Source organism: Natator depressus, chromosome 8 (assembly GCF_965152275.1).
Source record: "Natator depressus isolate rNatDep1 chromosome 8, rNatDep2.hap1, whole genome shotgun sequence".
NCBI lineage: Eukaryota > Metazoa > Chordata > Testudines > Cheloniidae > Natator > Natator depressus.
Window position 1 is genome coordinate 102,003,087 of NC_134241.1, and position 20,913 is coordinate 102,023,999.

At 52.2% G+C, this 20,913-nt stretch overlaps 1 protein-coding gene across 1 annotated transcript in view; it reads left to right on the forward strand.

Annotated features, from left to right (window-relative positions):
* Positions 1-20,913, forward strand: part of PIK3R3 (phosphoinositide-3-kinase regulatory subunit 3) — a 353,625-nt gene that overhangs the window by 80,632 nt on the left and 252,080 nt on the right. Inside the window, exons 3-4 of the mRNA XM_074961824.1 lie at positions 8,270-8,362; positions 11,415-11,492. Coding sequence (XP_074817925.1) covers positions 8,270-8,362; positions 11,415-11,492 — 171 coding nt within the window. The remainder of the gene's footprint in view (positions 1-8,269; positions 8,363-11,414; positions 11,493-20,913) is intronic.

A 20,913-nucleotide genomic window follows, 5' to 3' on the forward strand; every position in this document is an offset into this window, starting at 1 on the left:
TCACCCGGTGGCCGCCCAAGCTGTGGACCGCTCCATTGGTGCCTGCTGGCTGGACCAGCACAGGCCGTGGACCGGATTGGATGCAGTGTCCACTCGAGACTAAAGGTGAAAGCGGCTGTACTTGGCTACCTCGACATCATGGAGGAGACCTTCCGTCAGAGGTTCTGTGGGGAGAAATGCCCCCAGGGAGGCCAGCCACGCGTGGTGGCCCAGATGTTGAGAGACCTTTGCTGGTGGTGGGTGAAGCCGGAGAGTCGGGCCTGGAGTTGAGATGGCTGAAGTGGCTTCAGCCACCCCCTGAGAGATCCCCAGTTCAAAGGGGAACAGGCAGCTTGTCAGCCTGGTTTCAGGGTCAGAAGCATCAGTACCAAGGGAACCCAGTAGGCCACCAGGCCCTGGACCGTCTCTCTGTGGAAAACCCCAGCCCTAACACAGACCAAGGCCCCCGGAGCCCCTGCAGTCTCCTCCACAGGAAAGCCAGGGCCCATCCAACCAGCAGTTGGAGTTTGCTTTGCATGTGGACACCAGGACACCTGTGTTGCGATTGCCCGCAGGTGGATGGTGGAAAGCCGAGCTCATAAGCAAACCCCGGTGATGCTAACTGTCCCTACTTTGGTAAATGGATCAGAGGTGGATTCTGGGCATGGTCAGACCTGGTCCCAACCCCGAGGCCTCAGGGGAAACTGCTGCTACAGTGTGTTGATGGGGATGTTAAACCCCATCCCAATGCCCAAGTGCAGCTGACAGTAGGGGAAGACACTAAGTGGGGCTGGCCTCAACTCTGACCTACCCCGTTATCTTGGGGGCAGGACTGGGAACATTTCTCAGAGATAGTGGGTGGACTTAAGACAATCCCAGAGGGGTGAGTGGAGTAGACCTGAAGAGATAGGGTCTCATAGGCCTGAGACATTGGCAGGGGGACATCATAACTAGAGGAACCAACTTCGGGAGCAATGGTCTCAAGTTGCAGTGTGGGAGGTCTAGGCTAGATATTAGGAAAAACGATGTCACTAGGAGGGTGGTGAAGCACTGGAATGGGTTACCTAGGGAGGTGGTGGAAGCTCCATCCTTAGAGGTTTTTAAGGCCTGGCTTGACAAAGCCCTGGCTGGGATGATTTAGTTGGGGTTGGTCCTGCTTTGAGCAGGGGGTTGGACTAGATGACCTCCTAAGGTCCCTTCCAACCCTAATCTTCTATGATTCTAAATCCAAGACTGGGCCTATGACCGGCTGCCAGTGGGTAAAGGGGAGTCCTTTGCTACCGTGCTCCCAGGGCCAGGCGTGTAGAATCTCAGCTGTGTTGTAGGCATCGAGAGGCACCAAAGAAGTGGCAGAGAAGTTAAGCGCCGGGTGGGCAGCGGAATACCGCTGACAGAATGATTAAGTGGTGGTAACCTCCAAAGCAGGGCAGGGGCAGGTATGTCACGTGGGCCATGGGAAACGTAATTTCCAGCGAATGAGTGATGTGGAGGCCAATGCAGATTTCAGTGGGTGATGGATGACGCTGACCTCGGAGGGATTATGAACAGCAGAGCGGCGAGGCTGCACCTGGCAGGTATCCTGGGAAGTTTAGATGGCTAGGCAGATCCCAGTGAGATTAGCAGCACATCCCTACTCTCGGAGGCAGTTGCAATGCAACCAAAGGGTTGCAGCAGATACTGAATAGGATGTGAAGCATTTACAGAGGGGAGGGATCCATTGCAAGACAATGGGTCAGATCCTCAGCCGATGTAAAGTGGTGTAATTCCATCAATGACACTGGAACTGGGCAGATTTACCCCAGCAGAGGGTCTGGCCCAGAGGGAGCAATGGATGTTGCTCTGACTTGACTTTAGTGAGATTTCCCCTGGATGCCATGTGGCCTGATTGCTCTGCATTGGCCTGGTGTCAATCAGGAGTCACTCCACAAGTTCCTGGAGTTAGACAGGTGCAAAAACCAGTGTGGGGTCACAGAGCCTCCCCCCGGAGCAGTTTTCGGGCCCTTGGTCACGGGAGGTTATAAGGGTAGAGGAAGTCACAAGGGAGGCAGAACGGAAATGCTGACGGGAACAGAAGGTGGGGGAGGGGGGCAGAGTCAGTAGTGTTTTACTCTACTTCGCATTTCATTGTGAAATGTGGCAATGTCCTTTATGCAAAATCATATTCCCCCCCTCTCAGAAATGAGCCATTTGTAGAGTAAAAAGGGCTAGTCTGGGGTGGGAAAAGGGTAGAAGTATTACGTGAAAGAGGGAAAAATGAAGCCTATCTTGGAACACCAAGGGAGGGGGAAATCTGTGTCTGTGTTTGACACGAATACCCTGTTTTTCAAAACCTCCCAATAATGCAGTATTGTCCAGGCACAAAGTCATCCAGAATGGAACAGTGACAATCGTGTCAGAGCCCCGTCATTTGCCACAGCACATCAGACTGATCTGACACCTCTGCTACAGAGCCGCCTTTCCAGACAGAGCCGGGGAACACAGAGGAGGCTGCAGAAGAGCAGATGAAGTCCTGCTTTGGGCTGGATGGAGTTGTCAAGGCGAATCCTACTGGCTTAGTGCATGTGGCCCTGTCTCCCTCTGGTGCCCGACCCCAGGAACTACCACAGCTGGCTTCTCCCAGCTAAAGCAGCTCGGGTAGAAGAGGGACTTTTGCTTTTGGTGCTGAAGCTTGTGGCTTCGATGTCACTGGATGACCACGGTTCACTGCGGAAGGCCGTGGCATGGGATTGCAGACCATTCCCATTTGCGTCTGGTCTTGCCTGCAGTGAACACCTGCGGGGCTGGAGCGTTGCGGGGTGTGCAATGATCATTGCAGCGTCCTCATGTAAACACCCAAGCATTACAACTGGACTCTGCGTAATGTAGCTCCCATTCGTCACCTCTCTCCAAAGCTTACACTCGTGTGTCCAGCTGCACCTTTCACACCATCCCTATGAGCCTTTTGAATCCAGCGACGATTCTGGCCTCTTCCCACAGTCCGGTCTTTACCAGGCAAACTAGGAGGTGCATTTCCAATCCAGAGCAGCCTGCTCTCTCCAGGACACCCAGTCCAGCACCGAAGAAGATGGCTGGCTCCTCCCAGGGGAGGGGGATGGAGTCTTTGTGGGCACGACAGACAGCGCTGAAAGAAACAGAAGAGACGGACTCACTCCCCCGTCTGGTTAGGAAGTGGCGGGACCCAGCACTGATTTTGTTATTTCTGGCCGAGCTATTAACTGGCTGCGAAGGAAAATGTAAAGGGGTGTCTGTGCTATCCACTTAGTGTTCCCTTCAGTAAATAAACCACACGCACTGCAGCTGTCTATGGACTGAGCTCTGTGCTACAGGTTTCTGTACAATCTGCACCATCTTGGCATAGCATCTACTCTCAGCAGCCCGTAGCTGAGCCGTGCCCATGCTGGGCTGTCCCTGGCCCAGCCCCAGGGATCTCTCTCTTCTTTTCCCCGGTCTCGTGGGTTCGTTGTGGTGGGGGGGGGGGGGCTTGGGTTGTTGCGAGTGGCCAATCGGATTGGGAAAGGGGGGGGACACCTTTCCTTTGGACCGGAATTCTCAATGGAGTGGCCCCGGCAGAGCATCTGGCCCGGCATCTCAACCCCAGAAGAACATCAGAACGGCCAGACTGGGTCAGACCAAAGGCCCATCTATCCCAGTCTCCTGTCTTCCGACAGTGGCCAATGCCAGATGCCCCAGAGGGAATGAAGAGAACAGATAATCATCCAGTGATGGTTAACTTGCTTGAACTTAGCTCCCAGGTTTGCTAGCCCCGTCCCTATGTCTACACTGCACACTAAGCCTAAGCTTTGACTCAGGTTTGAGCCCACACCGTGTCCCCCACCCACCCCCCTGCGTCCGTCCACACACAAATCAGCCTAAATCGGGTCAGCAAGCTCTCAGGACCTGGGCCCTAGAACCTCGCAACGGGGGTGGAGCGGAACCCGAGTCCAGCTGCGACTCTAGTCCAAGCCATGTCATTTTGCAGTGTGGACGCAGCTCAAGCTGCAGACCTGAGTCAGAAGGTCTGCGTAGTGCAATGTGGATGCATTGGCACGGCTGGGAGAGCTGGGTCCTGTAGCTGTAAACCCAGGCTTACAATGCAGTGTGAATGTTCACGGGCGGGCTTGGAAACACTGAGTCCCCTGCAAAAGGGAATCTGAGAAGTGACTTGCCCAGGGTATCCGGAGCAGAGCAAGGAATTGAATCCGGATCTCCTGAGTCCCAGCCCAGCACTTAACCCACAGCCCCCTTCTTCCTGCTTGTTCTGTCCTCTGAAGCCCTGTCCCAGGCAGGGCCCCGCCGACTTTGGTTTCCAGCACTCGGATGGCTGGGTGGGCAGAGGGTTGCCACGGCCTCTATGCTGCCTGTTCCCGCTCTTTCCTTCCATTTCCCTCTGCAGGGTTCGCATGCGTGGCTGAGCTGGGATGCCCCCTGCACCAGGGCACCCTCGAGGGCGCAGCCAGGGGCATTTCGCCATGGGCATTGAATGCGGATGGTTTCCCCACAATATAACTGAGGGACACGAATGACAAGCCTGAGTCTGTGGCTCTTAAGTCGGACAATGCTGCCCGATTCCCCGCACTCACCCAGCCCCTTGTGACCGGAGGGTTTCCAAGGGTTTGACTGCACAGCAAGGAGCCGGGCGCCGGGCAGTTGACACGTGTCAGAGCAGGGTTAAGGGACTGGCCCCTCAGCAGCCAATGAGTCAGTGGCGCAGCTAGAGAAGCGAGTACCAGCCCCCTGCGCTGATCAGTGCACCGCACTGCCTGCCCGGCTCACTGACGCAGAGGATCAAATGCACGGAGGTGCAGAGTGTCGTCATAGCCGCGAAATATCAGCTCTGCTTGCAACTAAGTAATCGTCTCTCTAAACTCAAGTTCTCCTGCTGCGCATCCATGGGCCTCTTAAGCTACAGGAGGATCGCTGTGAGCGGTACAGGGCCAATGGCACACAGGTGAGCTGTTCTGATGCCATCCGGTAGAGGGCAGTGCAGCATATACCTACCGCCCAAGTAGAGGATATCGCTCTATGTATCACTGTGTGGAAGCTACCGGCTGTCCATCCTGTGTGATCAGGACAAGCTAGTAAATCTGGTGAGTATGCAGCTGAAACAGCAATGGGAGGTGGGTGCTTAGAAAGCTGTCATGGCCAAGGAGATCCCGCCCACCCCACCCCACCCCACTCCAAAGCCAGTAGAGAGCCGTCACACAATGCTGCTGGGTCCCCGTTCAGACCCTGGCTGGCTGCTTGAGACCGCTCCCCTGGCCACGCGTCCTTTGGACATGTAAAAGAAAGAAATGGGCCGGAAGCGCTCTCAGCCTCACTGCGCTGCTTCCCCCAAAGGGTTAGCCGAAGAGCCCGTGAAAATCTAAGCTCATCCCCTCTGACAGCTTGGGTAGTTTCACATCCTGCTGCTTGTCACAATAAATCGGAAGGGAGGCAGTGGAAGCCCAGGGCCTTAGAGCCCACCTCTGCGGAAGGGCCTGCCAGAGCAAAACTGCCAAACCTGTGCTTTTTGGGTGGTGCTTTTCAATTCTTCCATGAAGGGAATTTTGGCCTCGTCTGCCTTTGTCATGTGCACACCCCCTGTTGATCACTGCATTCGCCGCCATATACTCCATGCATCTATCGACCCAGCTGTCTGTGTCTGTGGCCCTCATCACCAGAGTTCATCCGAGTGCCACAACTCTGATAAGGCATGAGAAAAGAAATCCTCAACCGACAGGGGGAGAAAACGAAATAGCGGGGGGCTGAGGTGTTCCCACGATGCAAGTTCCTGCCTTGTTCGTGCTGGGCTTTCTTGCATGTGCATGGAAACCAGAATGTCTTTTAAAATAAAGGTCCAGTAGAAATTACTGTGGCCAGATTTTAAAAGAAAATTAAATGACAAAAGGTAAAAATCCGGGCAGCCGAACTGGAAGCTGAGCTCTTCTGAAAATGTATGTGTGTGTGTGTGGGTGTGTGTGTGTAAATCTCAGAGAACAATCCCTCCCCCCCCACGGCCTATATTAAGCAGGGGGTTGGATTGGATGATCCTAGTGCTCCCTACTGACTTTGAAATGTGTGAATCTCTGAGACCGATAGATCGGGGGGCGGGGGAGTGAGGGGCGGATTGGCAGATCCTGTGATACTATAGGGCTCAATATGATGGGGGTTTGGTTGGTATGCAGTGGAGTTTGTTGGTCCATTTACAGCCTCTTCTGTCACACTGCTAGGTGGTAGTGAACTGATTGTCAGTGCAATTGCTGGCATGGTGCCTAGAGCTTTGGGGTTGTGCTTTGTAAATGGAAAAACTATATAAATATAGGAGGGGAAGAAGACTCTTCCGTGTAGCTGATTACATAGCCATGGTGGAGGATCGTGGAGAGGCGGAACAAAGGAACCCCGTTGGGCTAAAACCCCTGGCTCTCTGGAGATGTGTCAAGGGGTCTTTAGTGTGGAGAGTACTTAGAGAAGCTTATTTACACATCCTGCCTGGAAAGTGAAACGCCTGGCAGCGTGACACTCCCAAACACCACATCGGGGGATTCATTCAGGGAGAAGAACGCCACCAACCGAATCCTCAGAACTACCCTGACAGCCCTGCCTTGCTCATTATTAACTGGTGTGTCATTGCAAACCATAACGACACATTGGCACAACAGATGGTTTGGTCACAAGGAATAATACGGCTCTCGCTGAGTCGATGCAGCTTAGCGGCATCATTCCAGCTGAGGACCTGGGCCATGGTTCTTCCTTCCTGTATTGGGCGTCGGGGGTGCACTTGGCAGAAAGTCTAGAAGAAGACATGTTTCCTGTAAAAAGGAGCTCGCAAGCAAAGTAGAGCGACAAACCAGGGGCCTACGCAGTGCACCCAATGGCCAGGTGCAGGCATCATGCAGATTTTAGGGCGAGAGGCTCCCCCCCCCCCCGTAACAAATATAAATAAACGAACCCCGAGGCAAATCTAGAACTAGCCTGCAGGCCCGGTGGCGTTGAGGAACATCAGCAATGCCACAGCTCCAGCATGGCTGGCGGGAAAGTGGCATCGGTGTAAGTATAGTGCGTGAGGGGGGCAGTTCTTCTGGTCCCCATGAATGGAGGCGGAGGTGCCCTGGTGCTGGCCTATTCCAGTTGAATTCCGATTTTGAAATTGCTGTGGGGGAGGGCAGTGGAAATAATACGTTAATATTCAGGGCCCATCATGCACCATCAAAACAGCAGTAATCCTGGCTGCTCAAAGGACAATTGGAGCAAGTGGGGAAGAGTCCTTACCTGAATGGGGAACCAAAGTTACTGCTAGCACTTGGGTGGCTGCTGGGGAAAATCGCTCATTAACATTTGTTAGAACATAAGAACGGCCACACTGGGTCAGACCCAAGGTCCATCTAGCCCAGTGTCCTGTCTTCCAACAGTGGCCAAGGCCAGGTGCTCCAGAGGGAATGAACAGACAGGTAATCACCAAGTGATCCATCCCCTGTCGCTCATTCCTAGCTTCTGGCAAACAGAGGCTAGGGAATTCAAAGGAATTTGTGTTGGTTGTGGCTTGGGCTGCCCTTAAAACAGATCCCAGCATGGCTGTGTCCGTCAGGGGTGTGAAAAAACCACACCCCAAGCGACAAAATCCCGGCGTAGACACAGCTGCGCCAACAGAAGAGAGCTTCTGTCGGCGGAGCTGATGTTGTTCGGGGAGGTGGCGTTTTCCCTCTGTCAGGAAAACCGTCGGCATACGCTGTGGTTATGGTGGAGCCATGCAGAGCTATGCTGACATGGTCTCTGTCGTGTAGCCAGAGCCTGTGTTCGCTCGCCGCATGCTGCGAATGTGTCCTCTCCTGTGGTTACAATGGGACTCTCAGGAGATGCTTGGGAGCTGCAAATTTCAAATTCCCCAGCAGCAGCAGTCCCGCTGGAAACCTGATCCCGCGAGTTAGGGCCGTCCAATTGTGAAACAGACAGAGACCACGTGACCCGCACGCCCGACCACAGCAGCTGGCATGTTTGCATAACGACCCCGGAATTAACGGGAGCAAGTCCCTGGAGAATGGCTTCAAATGAGGAATCCGAGACAATCTGTTGTTTGTTTGCGTGCAATTAGCAAAGTGGGAAAGAGGAGCAATCCATCTAATACATGATTCTTTGCAAATTACATGCTTGGCTCATTATCACCCCCTATTTTCCAGGCACTGGCCCATCAGAGAGATGAATATGCTATTTAACTGCACCACAGCTGCCGTCCAGCCAAATTGCCTTGTTGACAAGCACTGAGATCCACTCTGCTAAATCATCTTTATTTGTCTCTCATCTGTCTCTCTAACAGGACCCGCTGGGCAGGCCGAGGTTGCAGAGTTAAGACTCCCTGAGCAAGCGCCTCTGGTTGTAATGAGACTCATTGAAGCTTTGGAAAACCAAGGTACGTCAGGGGTATGTTCCCTTGGGCACCTCCTCACATTTCTTCCAGCCGGGACAAATTTGTGCATTGGGCATGCATGTTCCCTGTGTCATGTGCACACTCCTTCCCTGCTGACGCGGCATGACGGACCGTCAGAAACGGGCCCCATCCACCCCGGGGACCAAAATCGAGATTTACCCATTGCGCTTCCACTGACTTCAATGGAGCTATTCCAGATCTATGCCGGAGTGAGAGCAGGATTTCACTCCACGTGGTTGAAACCTTTTAAACGAGGCTACAGCCTGACAGTGACACAGACTGCAACCGTCCCTAGCACCATTCTGAAATATGCAACAACCACCTGCACAAGCCATGCTATGGAATCTCGAGGCTGGATTACCTGTGGGGTAGCATTATCTAAAGTGAAACCAACAAAAACCTGTCTGCTCCGGACAGGGAAACCTGTACTACCTGGAGGCTAGGGTCCACCCCTCTGTGTCCGATCCACAGCAGAGATGGGTCTGCACAGGCTTGCCGGCTTGCCGATTCAGCTCAAATCTCCAGTTCACTCCCTATCATCACTCGAGATGGGGGCTGCCATATTTGCCCCAGCCATGCTAGGCATCAGTTGTTGGGGGTGATTCTGGTACTTAATGTCTGTTGATGAGCACAAGTCGTTTGCTGTCATGGTTCAACCACGGCCTTGTTCTGCCTGGCGCTTGGCAGTTGTTGGTCCAGCAACCAGAGCAAGCCCCACATGCAGACAGTTTGCAGGGGCCGGGGGGAGTTTAGCACTGGGCTCAGCTGGTTCAGAGCATGGCTGTCACTGACTGCTGAATTAGGGTTCATCCCCAAGCGGGGACATGGCTGTTGACAACCCACATTGATGGTGGAGGGTAAGAACATGAGGCTCAGTCTCTGCACCCAGGGAACGTCAGCACCCTTTGCAGCTCTCCTTTGGTCTCCTCTGAAGCTGCATGTTACACATTGAGCCATAATAGCGGAGCTGAGAGAATAATTGCGCATGAAACCAGCAATGTCAGGCTCAGACGCCGTTAGGACTCTGGCAAGCTGTGCAGCTCATAGCATTGCAGGGGGCTTTACTTCTATCTGGCTGGGGAAGAGAGGGGCCTGTGGACACTCGTTACAGCAGGGAGTGCGCATAAAGGGAATGCGGAGTCTCTCTGAACATCCATCCCCCTTCTCGGAAAAGTCTAGGACTGGTGGAAAATGTTCCATCAAAATTGTTGTTCAATGGACACTGGGGTTTTTTTTTTTTGGGCTAAATGACAGTTTTCGTGAAAAGTAACTGAAATATTTTGATTCAGATATCTTGCCCCCAGTGCCTTATGGGAGTTGTAGTTCAGTGAGTTTCCATTCTCCTCCCTGGGTTGGGATACCCAGCTGGACTACATCCCCCATAATACACCAGGGCCAGTGTCTCCCATGATGCTACCACCTGCTTTCACCATGAGGAGAAACAGTGGTGCATCATGGGAGAGGTAGTCCAATCAGGGAGCCCAGTCAATCGAGGAGAATGGGAGTAGGAGTCACCCAAACTGTTACTCCCCGGAGGCACGGCAGCAGGGTTTCCACATCAAAATATTTTAGTTTTTGATTTTTTTTCTGACTGAAAAATTGAACGTTTCTTTGAAAAATGTTGACAAATGCATTTTTTCCCCCATCACCATTTTCTGTGGGTAAAACCCCATTTTCAGACCAACTCTAGCGAAGTCCCAATTGTTCTGTCAAAAGGGAGCTTGGATGAGGTCGGAGAGCTAGAGATGGATGGATTAGCCCCTTAACATGGATATAATTAGTCATTCTGAATATTTGTAATTAATTTTTTAAATCAAAAGGGCCATTTTTTTCCAAAAATGAACATTTTGGACCCAATAGGAGGGTTTTTGTATTTTTCTGCATTTTTTAATTAAATCTGAAAACAACAAATGTTCAGATTTTGACTTTCCCTTTTTTCCTCTGGTAAAATGAAAAAAAGAAGGCATTGGGAAAAGAAAAGAAAAGAAAAGAAAAGAAAAGGGGGAAAGCCCCCAAACCTGAAAGTCTTAAGTAACTTTTTATGTGTGTGAAAATTTTTGAATAAGCAAAAAGGAAAAGTGCTTTTAGCTTTTCATATATTTTGCACGCACACAAAAAATCTTTCCCATTTTTTATCCAGCTCTAGATCTAACTTTCATAACAGGAAGAGAGACACTCGTAGGCACATAACACATCTGAACTGGCCAGCCCTATAATAGGCATTAGCTTGGGTCATAGAAACGGCCCTGTGTATGCCTCCACACTACTATAGGTAGCTGTGTGAGGCTTATGATTAGAGCTCGGAGAAATTGTTTTTGCACAGAACCACAGATTCAGCTACATTGGAATATTAGGCAAATGTGAGTCAATTTTGCAAAATTCTTTCAGTAAAAATAAAAAACTATAACAAATAAAAAAACCCGAACATGTTCCATTTTGACACTTTAAAAACTTAACATTTTGATTTTTCAGCTCAAAATGACTTTCTGTTTCAAAATTTCCTTGTAATTTTATTTAAAAGCAATCCAAAATGTCAAAAATGGTAAAAATCAAAATGAAACAATTTAATTTTGTCAAAGCATAACATTTAGGTTGGCCAGAAACAAAATCTTGTTTTGACTTTTTGATTTGCTGAACATTTTGAAAAAAAAAATCATTTTGGGTCGACCCAAAACAATTTTTTTTTGGGGGGGGGGGAGCGGGTTATTAGTATTTTTGGAATTGCTAGCACATCGAAAAATTGATTATTCACCCAACTCTGACACATGGTGGTGCAGTTCTGATTCCATCCAGTAGAGGGCACTGTTCACTCATACGCTCTCACACACAACGCAACTCAACACACACCTAAGGTTGCAGGCTGTTGATAGTGGAACAGAGACCACAAAACAAGATGACCCTGTCGCTCTAATGCTGACCCCATCTCTGCGTCGGGCCCTTTGAGCAGATCTGAATTAAAACGTGGTTTGTTTGCATGGTGCTTTGGAGGGGGAATTCTTGACTCTGATTTCTTTTTTCCCTTTTGGTTTCAAAGGCATCGACAATGAGGCTCTTTACCGAGCCCCTCCTGGCTCCTTCAGCAACCCTGAGCTCAGACAGGCTCTTCTGACAGGTAAGCCACCATCACGCTGTTCCCTCCTTCATCCCGATGGGCAGAGATGCTTCGTACCGGGTGTGTGCGAAGCTGGGAGAAGCAGGGTTGTTCATTACAGGAGCGCTCCCTGCAGTGTGTCCGCGAGCCACCTTTTTGTTTCCAGCACCGGGATCTCGAGTTCTGGCAATATCATAAGAGTCCTAAGCAGTGATCGGAATAGAATGCTGTAATGAACTGTCTGCTGGGAATATGCCACCACTCCCCGCTACTGGCTAGAATCACAACTGCTTAGCGGTGTGTGTGGCATAGGCCCTATACTGCTGACAGCGAATGGAGATTTCCCTGTAGCTCAAATGCTAAGGGCTTTTGCTTTTGAAGCAGGAAGATCTGAGTTATGTCCCTGCTGTGGCTGGAAAGGGCGGAATGGCCATGCTGTACACAGCATAGTGATGGCCATGAAGTTCCTAAATGTCTACGGAATTTTGTTATAATGCCTTTCTATTTATGTAACATCCTTACAGTGCAATTATATGCCACAGCAACGGCGTTGTGGTGCTCTGTGTTTGTTCCCCAGTAACGTTCATATCAAACGGGTTCAGTTTCAAAGTAAAAAGCTAGTTTTCCTGACAGCCAGCTCTGCGTGTACGCTCTTAAGAGAGCCAAGCAGGAGTGGGGAGTCTGTGAACCTTTTTTCATAGATTCATAGAATATCAGAGTTGGAAGGGACCTCAGGAGGTCATCTAGTCCAACCCCCTGCCTAGCCTAGGGGAGGCCAGAAAACTGTAGATCCTGCTTGAAGAGGCTGTGTAGCAACGCTATGGGACGGTCTGTCAGGACAGTGATGTGCCGTGATCTTGCTGATAGAAGCCATTTAAAAGGAAAGTGAAAATCAAAAGCGTGGGTATGGGCAGAAGAATGGCTGTGTTACCACGGCACCTTCCAAGTCAGATCAGCAGAGCCAATGCAGATCTGGGACAGGGAGCTGGATTCTCTTCTGACTCACATATAGCCTACAGAATGGTTAGGTGAGTGCCAAATGCGGACTGCTTAATATCAGTGGCGACACGCGAGTCGGACGGGGCTCAGCTTGACTCTCAGATCCCAGGCTGAACTTGTGTGGGAGACCCCAGGACATGCTGGGGAAATCTGTAAAATTCCCAAGTATGTTGCATATTCCATGCATGTGTAGAATCATCATTAGTTGGAGTAACCCTCCAGGCAGTGCGCCACGGTGACAGTTTGGGAAAAGTTTTCAGCCCATGTGATACCTGAGGAGTTGGTCAGTGTCATTCTACCCATTCTGTAGCTGGGTAAGCTGAAGAGCAAACGGGCCACGGCCTATATTTTCAAAAGTGGCCTCTCCTCTTGGATGCAGCTCCCAGTTTTCAGCACCCCTGAAGATTAGGCCTTAGGTATGGCTGGATAGATACCAGAAAGGAAAGGGCACGTGGTAATTGTAGCTGCAGATGGTGCAGTACTGGGGAGTCAGGCACCCTACGTTCAATTCCCTGCTCCGCCACAGTCTTCCTGTGTGGCCTTGTTCAAGGTGCTTAGTGTCGCTGTGCCTCAGTTCCGCCATCTGTACAATGGGGATAATACCCTGCCCTGCCTCCCAGGGGGTTGTGAGGATAAACCCATTCAAGGTTGGGAGGTGCTCAGATCCTGTGGCGATGGCGGCCATAGAAGTACCTGAGAGAGCTTGATGTGCCTCAGGATCACACGGTGAGTCCATGACCCGGGCAGGTGTAGGATGATCCAGAATTCCCACTGCTGGAGCTAGCAGAGCAGAAGTGACAGAAAATTTTCCACCAAACCGTTTATTTTTGATAAAAAAATCTCCATCAAAACGTTTCCTCCCCACCCCCACTTAAGCAAAAATCATCACCAGAAAAAAACTTGTTAAAAAAACCTCTTTTTCTTAAACAAAAACAGGAAAATGATCTGTTTCCCGCCACAAAGAATATGGAATATTTTCTCAACAGCCCTAGTCAGAACCACTAGCCCATGCGCTTCTCCTGATGTGTTTGATGCAGAGAGGGAAGGACGTTTCAGATAAAATCCTGCCATCCACTCTTCCAGTGTGGAAGCTGGTGTTAAGTCGGCAGAGTTGGGAGACCAGCTGGTTTTCCACGGAGCAGCAGCGTGTGCCTTGCAGACTGGTTTGGGAACCAGTGGAAAGACGAGGCCTGGAGATAGTTACTTTTCTTCCTCTTTCTATAGTTAGGGCCAGATCCTTAGCTGGTGTAAATCAGCAGTGCTCTCTTGAAGCTGGTGCAGGAACCAGTGGAGGAACTGGCTCTTCCATTTATTTTCCTTGTTCTCTGTTCATTTTTGTTTTCAGTAGTTTCTTAGGAGGGTTTTTAAGGTTAATTTTTTAATTGATTTTTCTCCATATTTTTCAGTGCCCCCCAGAGCCCCAAACTTCCCAGTTGCTCCCTGAAGGGGGAGCAATCTCTGTCCCACCTCCAGCTCCCCTCCTCCTCACCCCTTGGGAAGCTGCACTGTCCCCTCGATTCACTCCACACATGGGGTCTCTTGGTGCAAGAAAGCACTAGCCGGTGATCCAGCAGTGACGCTAGGAAGAGCCCTCCCAATGGAGAGGCTGGGGGAGGTTTGACTCCGGTTTGCCTTATCCTGAGCCCATGCTTAGAAGATCAAAGGCAAGGCAGGCTAGGTCATAAAAACCAGGCTCGGCATCAAAGCTCTGAAAGATTAGGAGACTCCAGGCGGACAGCGAATTGCAAACAACCCCTTCAAGGTGGACCACTGCTGTGATGTGGCTCAGAGACTCTGCCCACACGTTCAGAGTCCAACTGATTGCCAGCTTTAGGGTCAGGAAGGATTTTCCCCCCAGATCGGATAGGCTGGGAATTTAGGGGTTTTTCACCTTCCTCTAAAGTGAGGTGCACGGATCAGTTGCTAGAATCATCTGGGCATATCCCATGTAATCAGTGCCCTGCCGCTGCCTGGGCCTCGGGCATTGGTGGCATCTTGGCCTCTCTGTGGCCCACAAGTTCAGTCCCCGAGGCCTGGAATGGTTGGGTCTAACCCAAGTTATAGGGCCCAGCACAGGCGTGATCGGGCGAAATCTGACACCTGGGTTATCCAGGAGCTCAGTCCCTTCTGGCCTTAGACCCGAGGAAATCTCTGAAAGAAATACAATCACCCTTGTTATCTGCATAGTGCCAGAGCAGACAGCATGGCACGCCTGGTACCGAGGCAGATGGGGTCCCTGCCCCACGCAGGATGCCCAGATGACAGAGTAGCACAGCACCATGGCAAAATCTGGGAAAGAGGGAGAGAGCTGTAGGCTGGGGGTGGGCCTTGGGGGACGGGGGCAGTGGGGCGCCAGCAGTCCTGGGGTGACGCCCACCCCAGTGCAGAGAGCCAACAGAAGGCCCCCTCCAGCCCCCACCAGTGCCAAGATTCCCCAATGACACCAAGCTTCAGTACTGCAGAAGAGCTTGCTTTGGGTCCTGGGCCCCAAGGGGGCGGAGGGGTTAATTTCACCCCGGGGCCGTTGAAGCCAGTGGGAGTTGACAATCCTTGGGTGGTGCCTTTAATTAAATTTGTTACTGGTTTTTGGTGTCCCTAACCTTAAAATACTCTCCGCCCCCTCAACCCAGCCCCTCCTGGCCAGATTTCCAAGCTGGGTTCCAGGCATCTTCCTTTTTCTTTTTTAAAAGAGACCCTCTATCGCCACTTGTCCATAGGGAGGCGCTGTGGTACCAGGCAGTGCCCAGCCGCTGGCTCCATGTGGGCTCTCCGCCCCACGGCTGAGGCTTGGGAGCTGCATCGGGAAAGCTCCCTTCCCTGGGTCTGGTTCCTCGCTGACCCTGTGCCCACGGGGCCTGGCTGTTGGCAAGGTGGCGCTGCGGCAGTGCCAGGGGCGGGGTGGGCTCCGCTGCCGGGCTCCTGACGTCCCAGGCCCATGAGGAGCTGTCGCGCCAGGCCGCGTTGCTATGGAGAGGGAGTTGATGGAAGAGCTATATAAAGCCACATGAGCTCATCGCTTTTTAGCACAACCAGGAAGCAAGTCTGTAAAGGGGGAGAGGCGTTTAAAGGACCTCACCAGCTGCAAGGCAGCCTAGCAGAGGCAGAGACGGGCACGGGGTTTGCCTGGAGGGGAGCAGCCCTGGCTCCTGGTGTGGCAGAGACGGGGGGACTGGGAAAGTGCCCTGCCACGGGGAGTTAAGATACCTTACTGCACATGGGGGTCAGCTCCCTCTGACCGCGGGCACGAAGCTGCATCTTAGCTGTGATGCCCTCGGGTCTCCATAGAGGGGGCCTGTGGGGGTATCCACTCCCACAGCCATATTAAGGAGGTGGGGTTGGGGCAACCCTGTCTACAGGCACCCAGTCAAGTCATTCTTCCACGTTCCCTGCTGTCTGCTGGAATCCAGGCTGTTCCCACCTGGCATAGACTTAGCTGCTGTGATAAGTGGGGGGGCTCCCCTAGCCTGAGCCCCGGGGGTTCCTTCCAGTTCAGAGCAGCAGCTCTGAGCCGAGCTTGGCCATGCTCGACACACAGATGGGCGAGCTCCGTGGGAAATCCAGGTGGTGCAGAGAGTGTCATTTGTACCGTTTGCCCCTCCGAGTCGTTATGCAAGTAGTGCCCCAATATGGCACTAGGGGGCGCTGTGCCACTTAAAGACAATGACCCAAATGCCAAGGCCCAGCAATAGCATCAAATATTGGACCCCCCCTTTAGATGGGACGTTGGCCTTGGTGTTCGGACCAGATTCCAGCTTTGGTGAGTCCATTCTGCCCCCCTATGGCTTGGTTGGACGCAGCATTTTTCTTCCCCCTTTCCCCCCGCCCCGGACTGGTGTGTTGTCTAGCTGTGTGTCCTGTTAAAACACCCAAAGGTGGCTGCATGACAGTGCTAGGTTCAGTGATCCTTATCTAGACTCTTATGGGAACAGATGTTGTTATATTATAAACTACACCTCCCCCGTGCCCTCCCCCTCTTCCCACCCCCAAACTTCCTTGACTATCAACAAGGATGGTATTACTGATATTCTAGAGTGTTGATTTTATGAAGCACGGATGGATCCCTGTGGCTGGGGGACAGGGTAGGGCGAGAGAAATGACACAGTCCCTGCCACAGAGGACTTGCCGTCTAAGAGTCTGATCCCTGCAGAATAGGGATCAAGTGGGAAATAAAGCCTGTATTCAGGAAAGCTCTTTAGCTCATGCTAAATATTAAACATGTACTTAAATCCTATTGATTTCAATGGGACTTGAGCGTGGGTTTAAGGTTAAGCATGCACTTAAATGCTATCTTGAACAGGCCCCAATCCAGGAAAGCATCCCCACATGATGTGTAGGTCTTTTGCTGTCCCTGTGCGCTGGCATGAGTTTCTCCAAAGGTGTAATGCTATTTGTTAATGATCCACAACACCTGTCTAGGGCTTGGTGCACAGGGAGACAATACATTGTCATGGGAGGTGGAGATCCCTGCAGGAGTTCTGGGCTAATCTCGCCAGCTAAGGAGATGAATCCTGTCAGCAACTGGCCTCTGCTCCATACGTGTGCTCTTGGGATGAGCCTGGTAAACATGCCCAGGGTGGCTAGGTAGATGGATGGGGGTGATAATACTGTGCCCCTTAAAGCCATGCACAGAATCTCCTGTTATTCTTCTGAGGCCAGCCCTAGCTTTTCACACTGGTTCATGGTTGGTTGTATGGGATGAGGAACAAGGGCATTACCAGAGCAGATCAGAGCGGAGGTCCATATAGCCCTGTATCCTAGCCAACACCAGCAACTTCAGAGGACAATGTAAGAACCCCACAGTAGCAGATGTAGGATAATTTCCCCTCCCCACACACCCCCACACATTAAATTGCCTCCTAATTCCTAATTAGAGATTGGATTAAACCCCAAAGCATGAGGTTTAATAGCACTTCCAAAATTTGTTAGCATTAACTGTGGTAATCTGGAATATTCTTGTCCTTCATATAAAGGTCCAATTCCTCCTTGAATCGTGCTAAATGTTTGGCCTCAACAGCATCCTGTGGCAGTGAGTTCCACAGTCTAATCGCACTTTGTGTGAAAAAATGTTTCCTTGTATCTGTGTCTGGCAGTCAGGGGCCAGAGTCCAGGGGCCTAGGTTGGAGGGGGTCAGAACTGGGGTCGGAGTCACAGAGCTGTAGCCTGAGTTTGGGACTGGGCTCAGGGTCCTTGTAGTGATTCTAGGGGGCAGGGATGGAGGCACAGTTCAAGGCCCCAGGCCTGCGTCCATCACCAGAGTCAGAGTTTAAGCACCAAATTCTTGGGTAAAAGCCAGAGGCCAAGTACCGAAGCCAGGGATCGGGACTGGAGCTCATGGGCAGAAGCCAAGGATCTGAGCTGGGGTTGGGAGGCCAAGAGTGAGCCAAGTTGCAGATCAATCACTACTGCTGGCAGGGACCCAGCTCATTGCATGGACCCTTCCTGGAACTCCTCCTTAAATAGGGTACCTGGACCAATCAGGGGCCTTGAGGGACGCTGTCAGTCCAGCCTTCTGAGGTGGGACTTCCTGTGCTGTTTATCTCCACAGGGTTTGTGGGGTAATGCATGCTGTCCTAACATGGCTGCCAGGGAGCAGCGTGACAGTGTGGGCCCTCCTGCAGACCTGGGTTCTAGTCCTGTCCCCGCAGAGCCTTACAGTCTCTTTTGAATTTGACACCTTTTCATTTGATGGACTGATCCCAGATGCTCCGAGACAGGGAGACCAGAAGTTCCCGATCCACCTTCTCTAGCCTGAGCATGTCACTCCTCCGCTGGCCAGCCGTGTGGTCCATACACAGCTAGCTTCTCCTCTCCGCCCCAAGCGTTAAGGACAGAGACAGATTTTCAAGAGAGAAGGCGGCATTTGGCAGGGATGGGAGTTTGTTTGCGTGCGTGCTTATCGGGGCTCAAATCTTAATACCCGGCACTCTTGGGCTGTGACTCCTTTGTCTCCAGTGAGATGTTTGCACCAAATCATTCCCTTCCCCCGCCCCATATTAAGAGCCTTTCTCTCCCCATCCTAATTGTATCGCGTCACAGAACCGGCCGTCTCCACTTGGCTCTGGAAACAAAGCTGCTGGTTTAGAAAGCCGGCCAGCACAGGCTCGGCGTTCTCTGCCCACTCCTCGTAGCTTGCTGCTGATTGGAAATGGCTTTCTAAAGATAGCTCGCCTGGCACCGGGGGGGGGGGGCGGGAAATACATTGCAGGTTAGCCTGTTTTCTTTTCGCACCCAGCCCTGTCAGTCGCCAGCGCGCACCAGGTGCAGTAATTATGGCTCTGCATGACTCATGTGAAATCCTTCCACTGTGTTTGGCCATTTGATTGGGAATAGTTAGGGGTGCCTGATATAATTGTGGGTCTCTTTGGTTGGATTCTGCTCCCGCTTGCTGGCCTAGCTGATCTCTGCCAAGCTCCTTCTTCCTGCAACTAGCTACCCTTAATAAAGGGCTTTTTGTGTTGTTTTTTAAATAACACAACTGTGCAGAGGTTTGAACAGTCATGGAACCGTGTAGATTCAGTGACTGCTGGCTGAGCCGACACCCGGACTGTCAGAAAACTCCTCCTTACCCCAAACTTTGGATCAACGAAACTTGGATCCACACCAACTCCCTTGCCCCCCACTCCAGTTTGCATCTCTGAGCTAAAGGACCGCAGCCATGGATTTCTGTGGTGCAACAGTCTGATTGTGATTAGTGTATCCTGATAGCTAGTGCAGTGGATGCATGTGTCCCTGCTAGACCACGGAATTAAAAAAAGGGGGAAAAGGGTGGTTTTTCTTGCTTGTGTGTTTAGAAGAAAGCATGTTGATGAACCATGTTTTAGCTCTCTCTTGATTTTGAGAGAAAGGGTGGTCTTGTGGTTCAGGCCCTGGACTGGAAGTCAAGAAATCTGGGTCCAATCTTCTGCTCTGCTACAGACTCCCTGTGGGGCCTTGGGAGAGGTACTTAGTGTCTACATTGCACATTAAACCCAGGCTCTGACTCAGGTTTGAGCCCAACCCCCCTTCTGTCTGCACACAAATCAGCCTGACTCAGATCAACAAGCACTTAGGATCCTGCTAGGGGGTGGGTCAGAACCCGAGTCCTGTTGGGACTTGGGTCCAAGCCAGGTCATTCTGCAGTGTGGACACAGCTCAAAACACAGACCGTGTCAGAAGGTCTGCATAGTGCAGTGTGGATGCGTTAGCCTGGCTGCGAGACCTGGATCCAGCGATTGTAAACCCAGGTTTACAATGCAGTGTGGATGCTCAAGCGTGGGCTTTGGAAACACCAAGTCCACAAGCCCAGGTCCCACCCGACCCAGTTTACAATGCAGTGTAGACACATCCTCTGTGTCTCTGGGTAGAGACAGCGATTTTTTTTGCCTCTTGAGACTGTGAGGGCCTGTCTCTGACTGTGTGTTTGAACAGCACCTCGCTCAGTGGGGCCCTGTTCCTGACTGGGAACTCTAGGCTGGGCAGTGAAACGATTAACATTAATAGCAAGAGAAAAGCCCTGCTCTGGCAGATAGTTACCATGTGCCCTTGTCTCTTCACCCAGGCGGGAAAAGAGCCCTTCTTATAATAACTGCTTGGTAGCCATATATCCCAGAGCACTTTACTGCTGAGCACTGAGGTCCCTGTTGTCCCCCTGGGGAAAGTGCAGAACTCCATCCACGGGAGATCACAGCTGAGCCCCTGGCCCTGTGCTCCATCCACGGGAGATCACAGCAGAGCCCCGGCCCTGTGCTCCATCCACGGCAGATCACAGCTGAGCCCCCGGCCCTGTGCTCCATCCACGGGAGATCACAGCTGAGCCCCGGCCCTGTGCTCCATCCACGGCAGGTCACAGCTGAGCCCCGGCCCTGTGCTCCATCCATGGGAGATCACAGCTGAGCCCCCGGCCCTGTGCTCCATCCACGGGAGATCACAGCTGAGCCCCGGCCCTGTGCTCCATCCATGGCAGGTCACAGCTGACCCCCGGCCCTGTGCTCCATCCACGGGAGATCACAGCTGACCCCTGGCCCTGTGCTCCATCCACGGCAGATCACAGCTGAGCCCCCGGCCCTGTGCTCCATCCACGGGAGATCACAGCTGAGCCCCCGGCCCTGTGTTCTATCCACGGCAGGTCACAGCTGAGCCCCCGGCCCTGTGCTCCATCCACAGCAGGTCACAGCTGAGCCCCCGGCCCTGTGCTCCATCCACGGCAGGTCACAGCTGAGCCCCCGGCCCTGTGCTCCATCCACGGGAGATCATAGCTGAGCCCCAGCCCTGTGCTTCATCCACGGGAGATCATAGCTGAGCCCCAGCCCTGTGCTTCATCCATGGCAGGTCACAGCTGAGCCCCGGCCCTGTGCTCCATCCACGGGAGATCACAGCTGAGCCCCGGCCCTGTGCTCCATCCACGGGAGATCACAGTGCCCAGCTGTGTTGGAATGCGGCGCTTTTGGTAGCCCAGACAGGACTG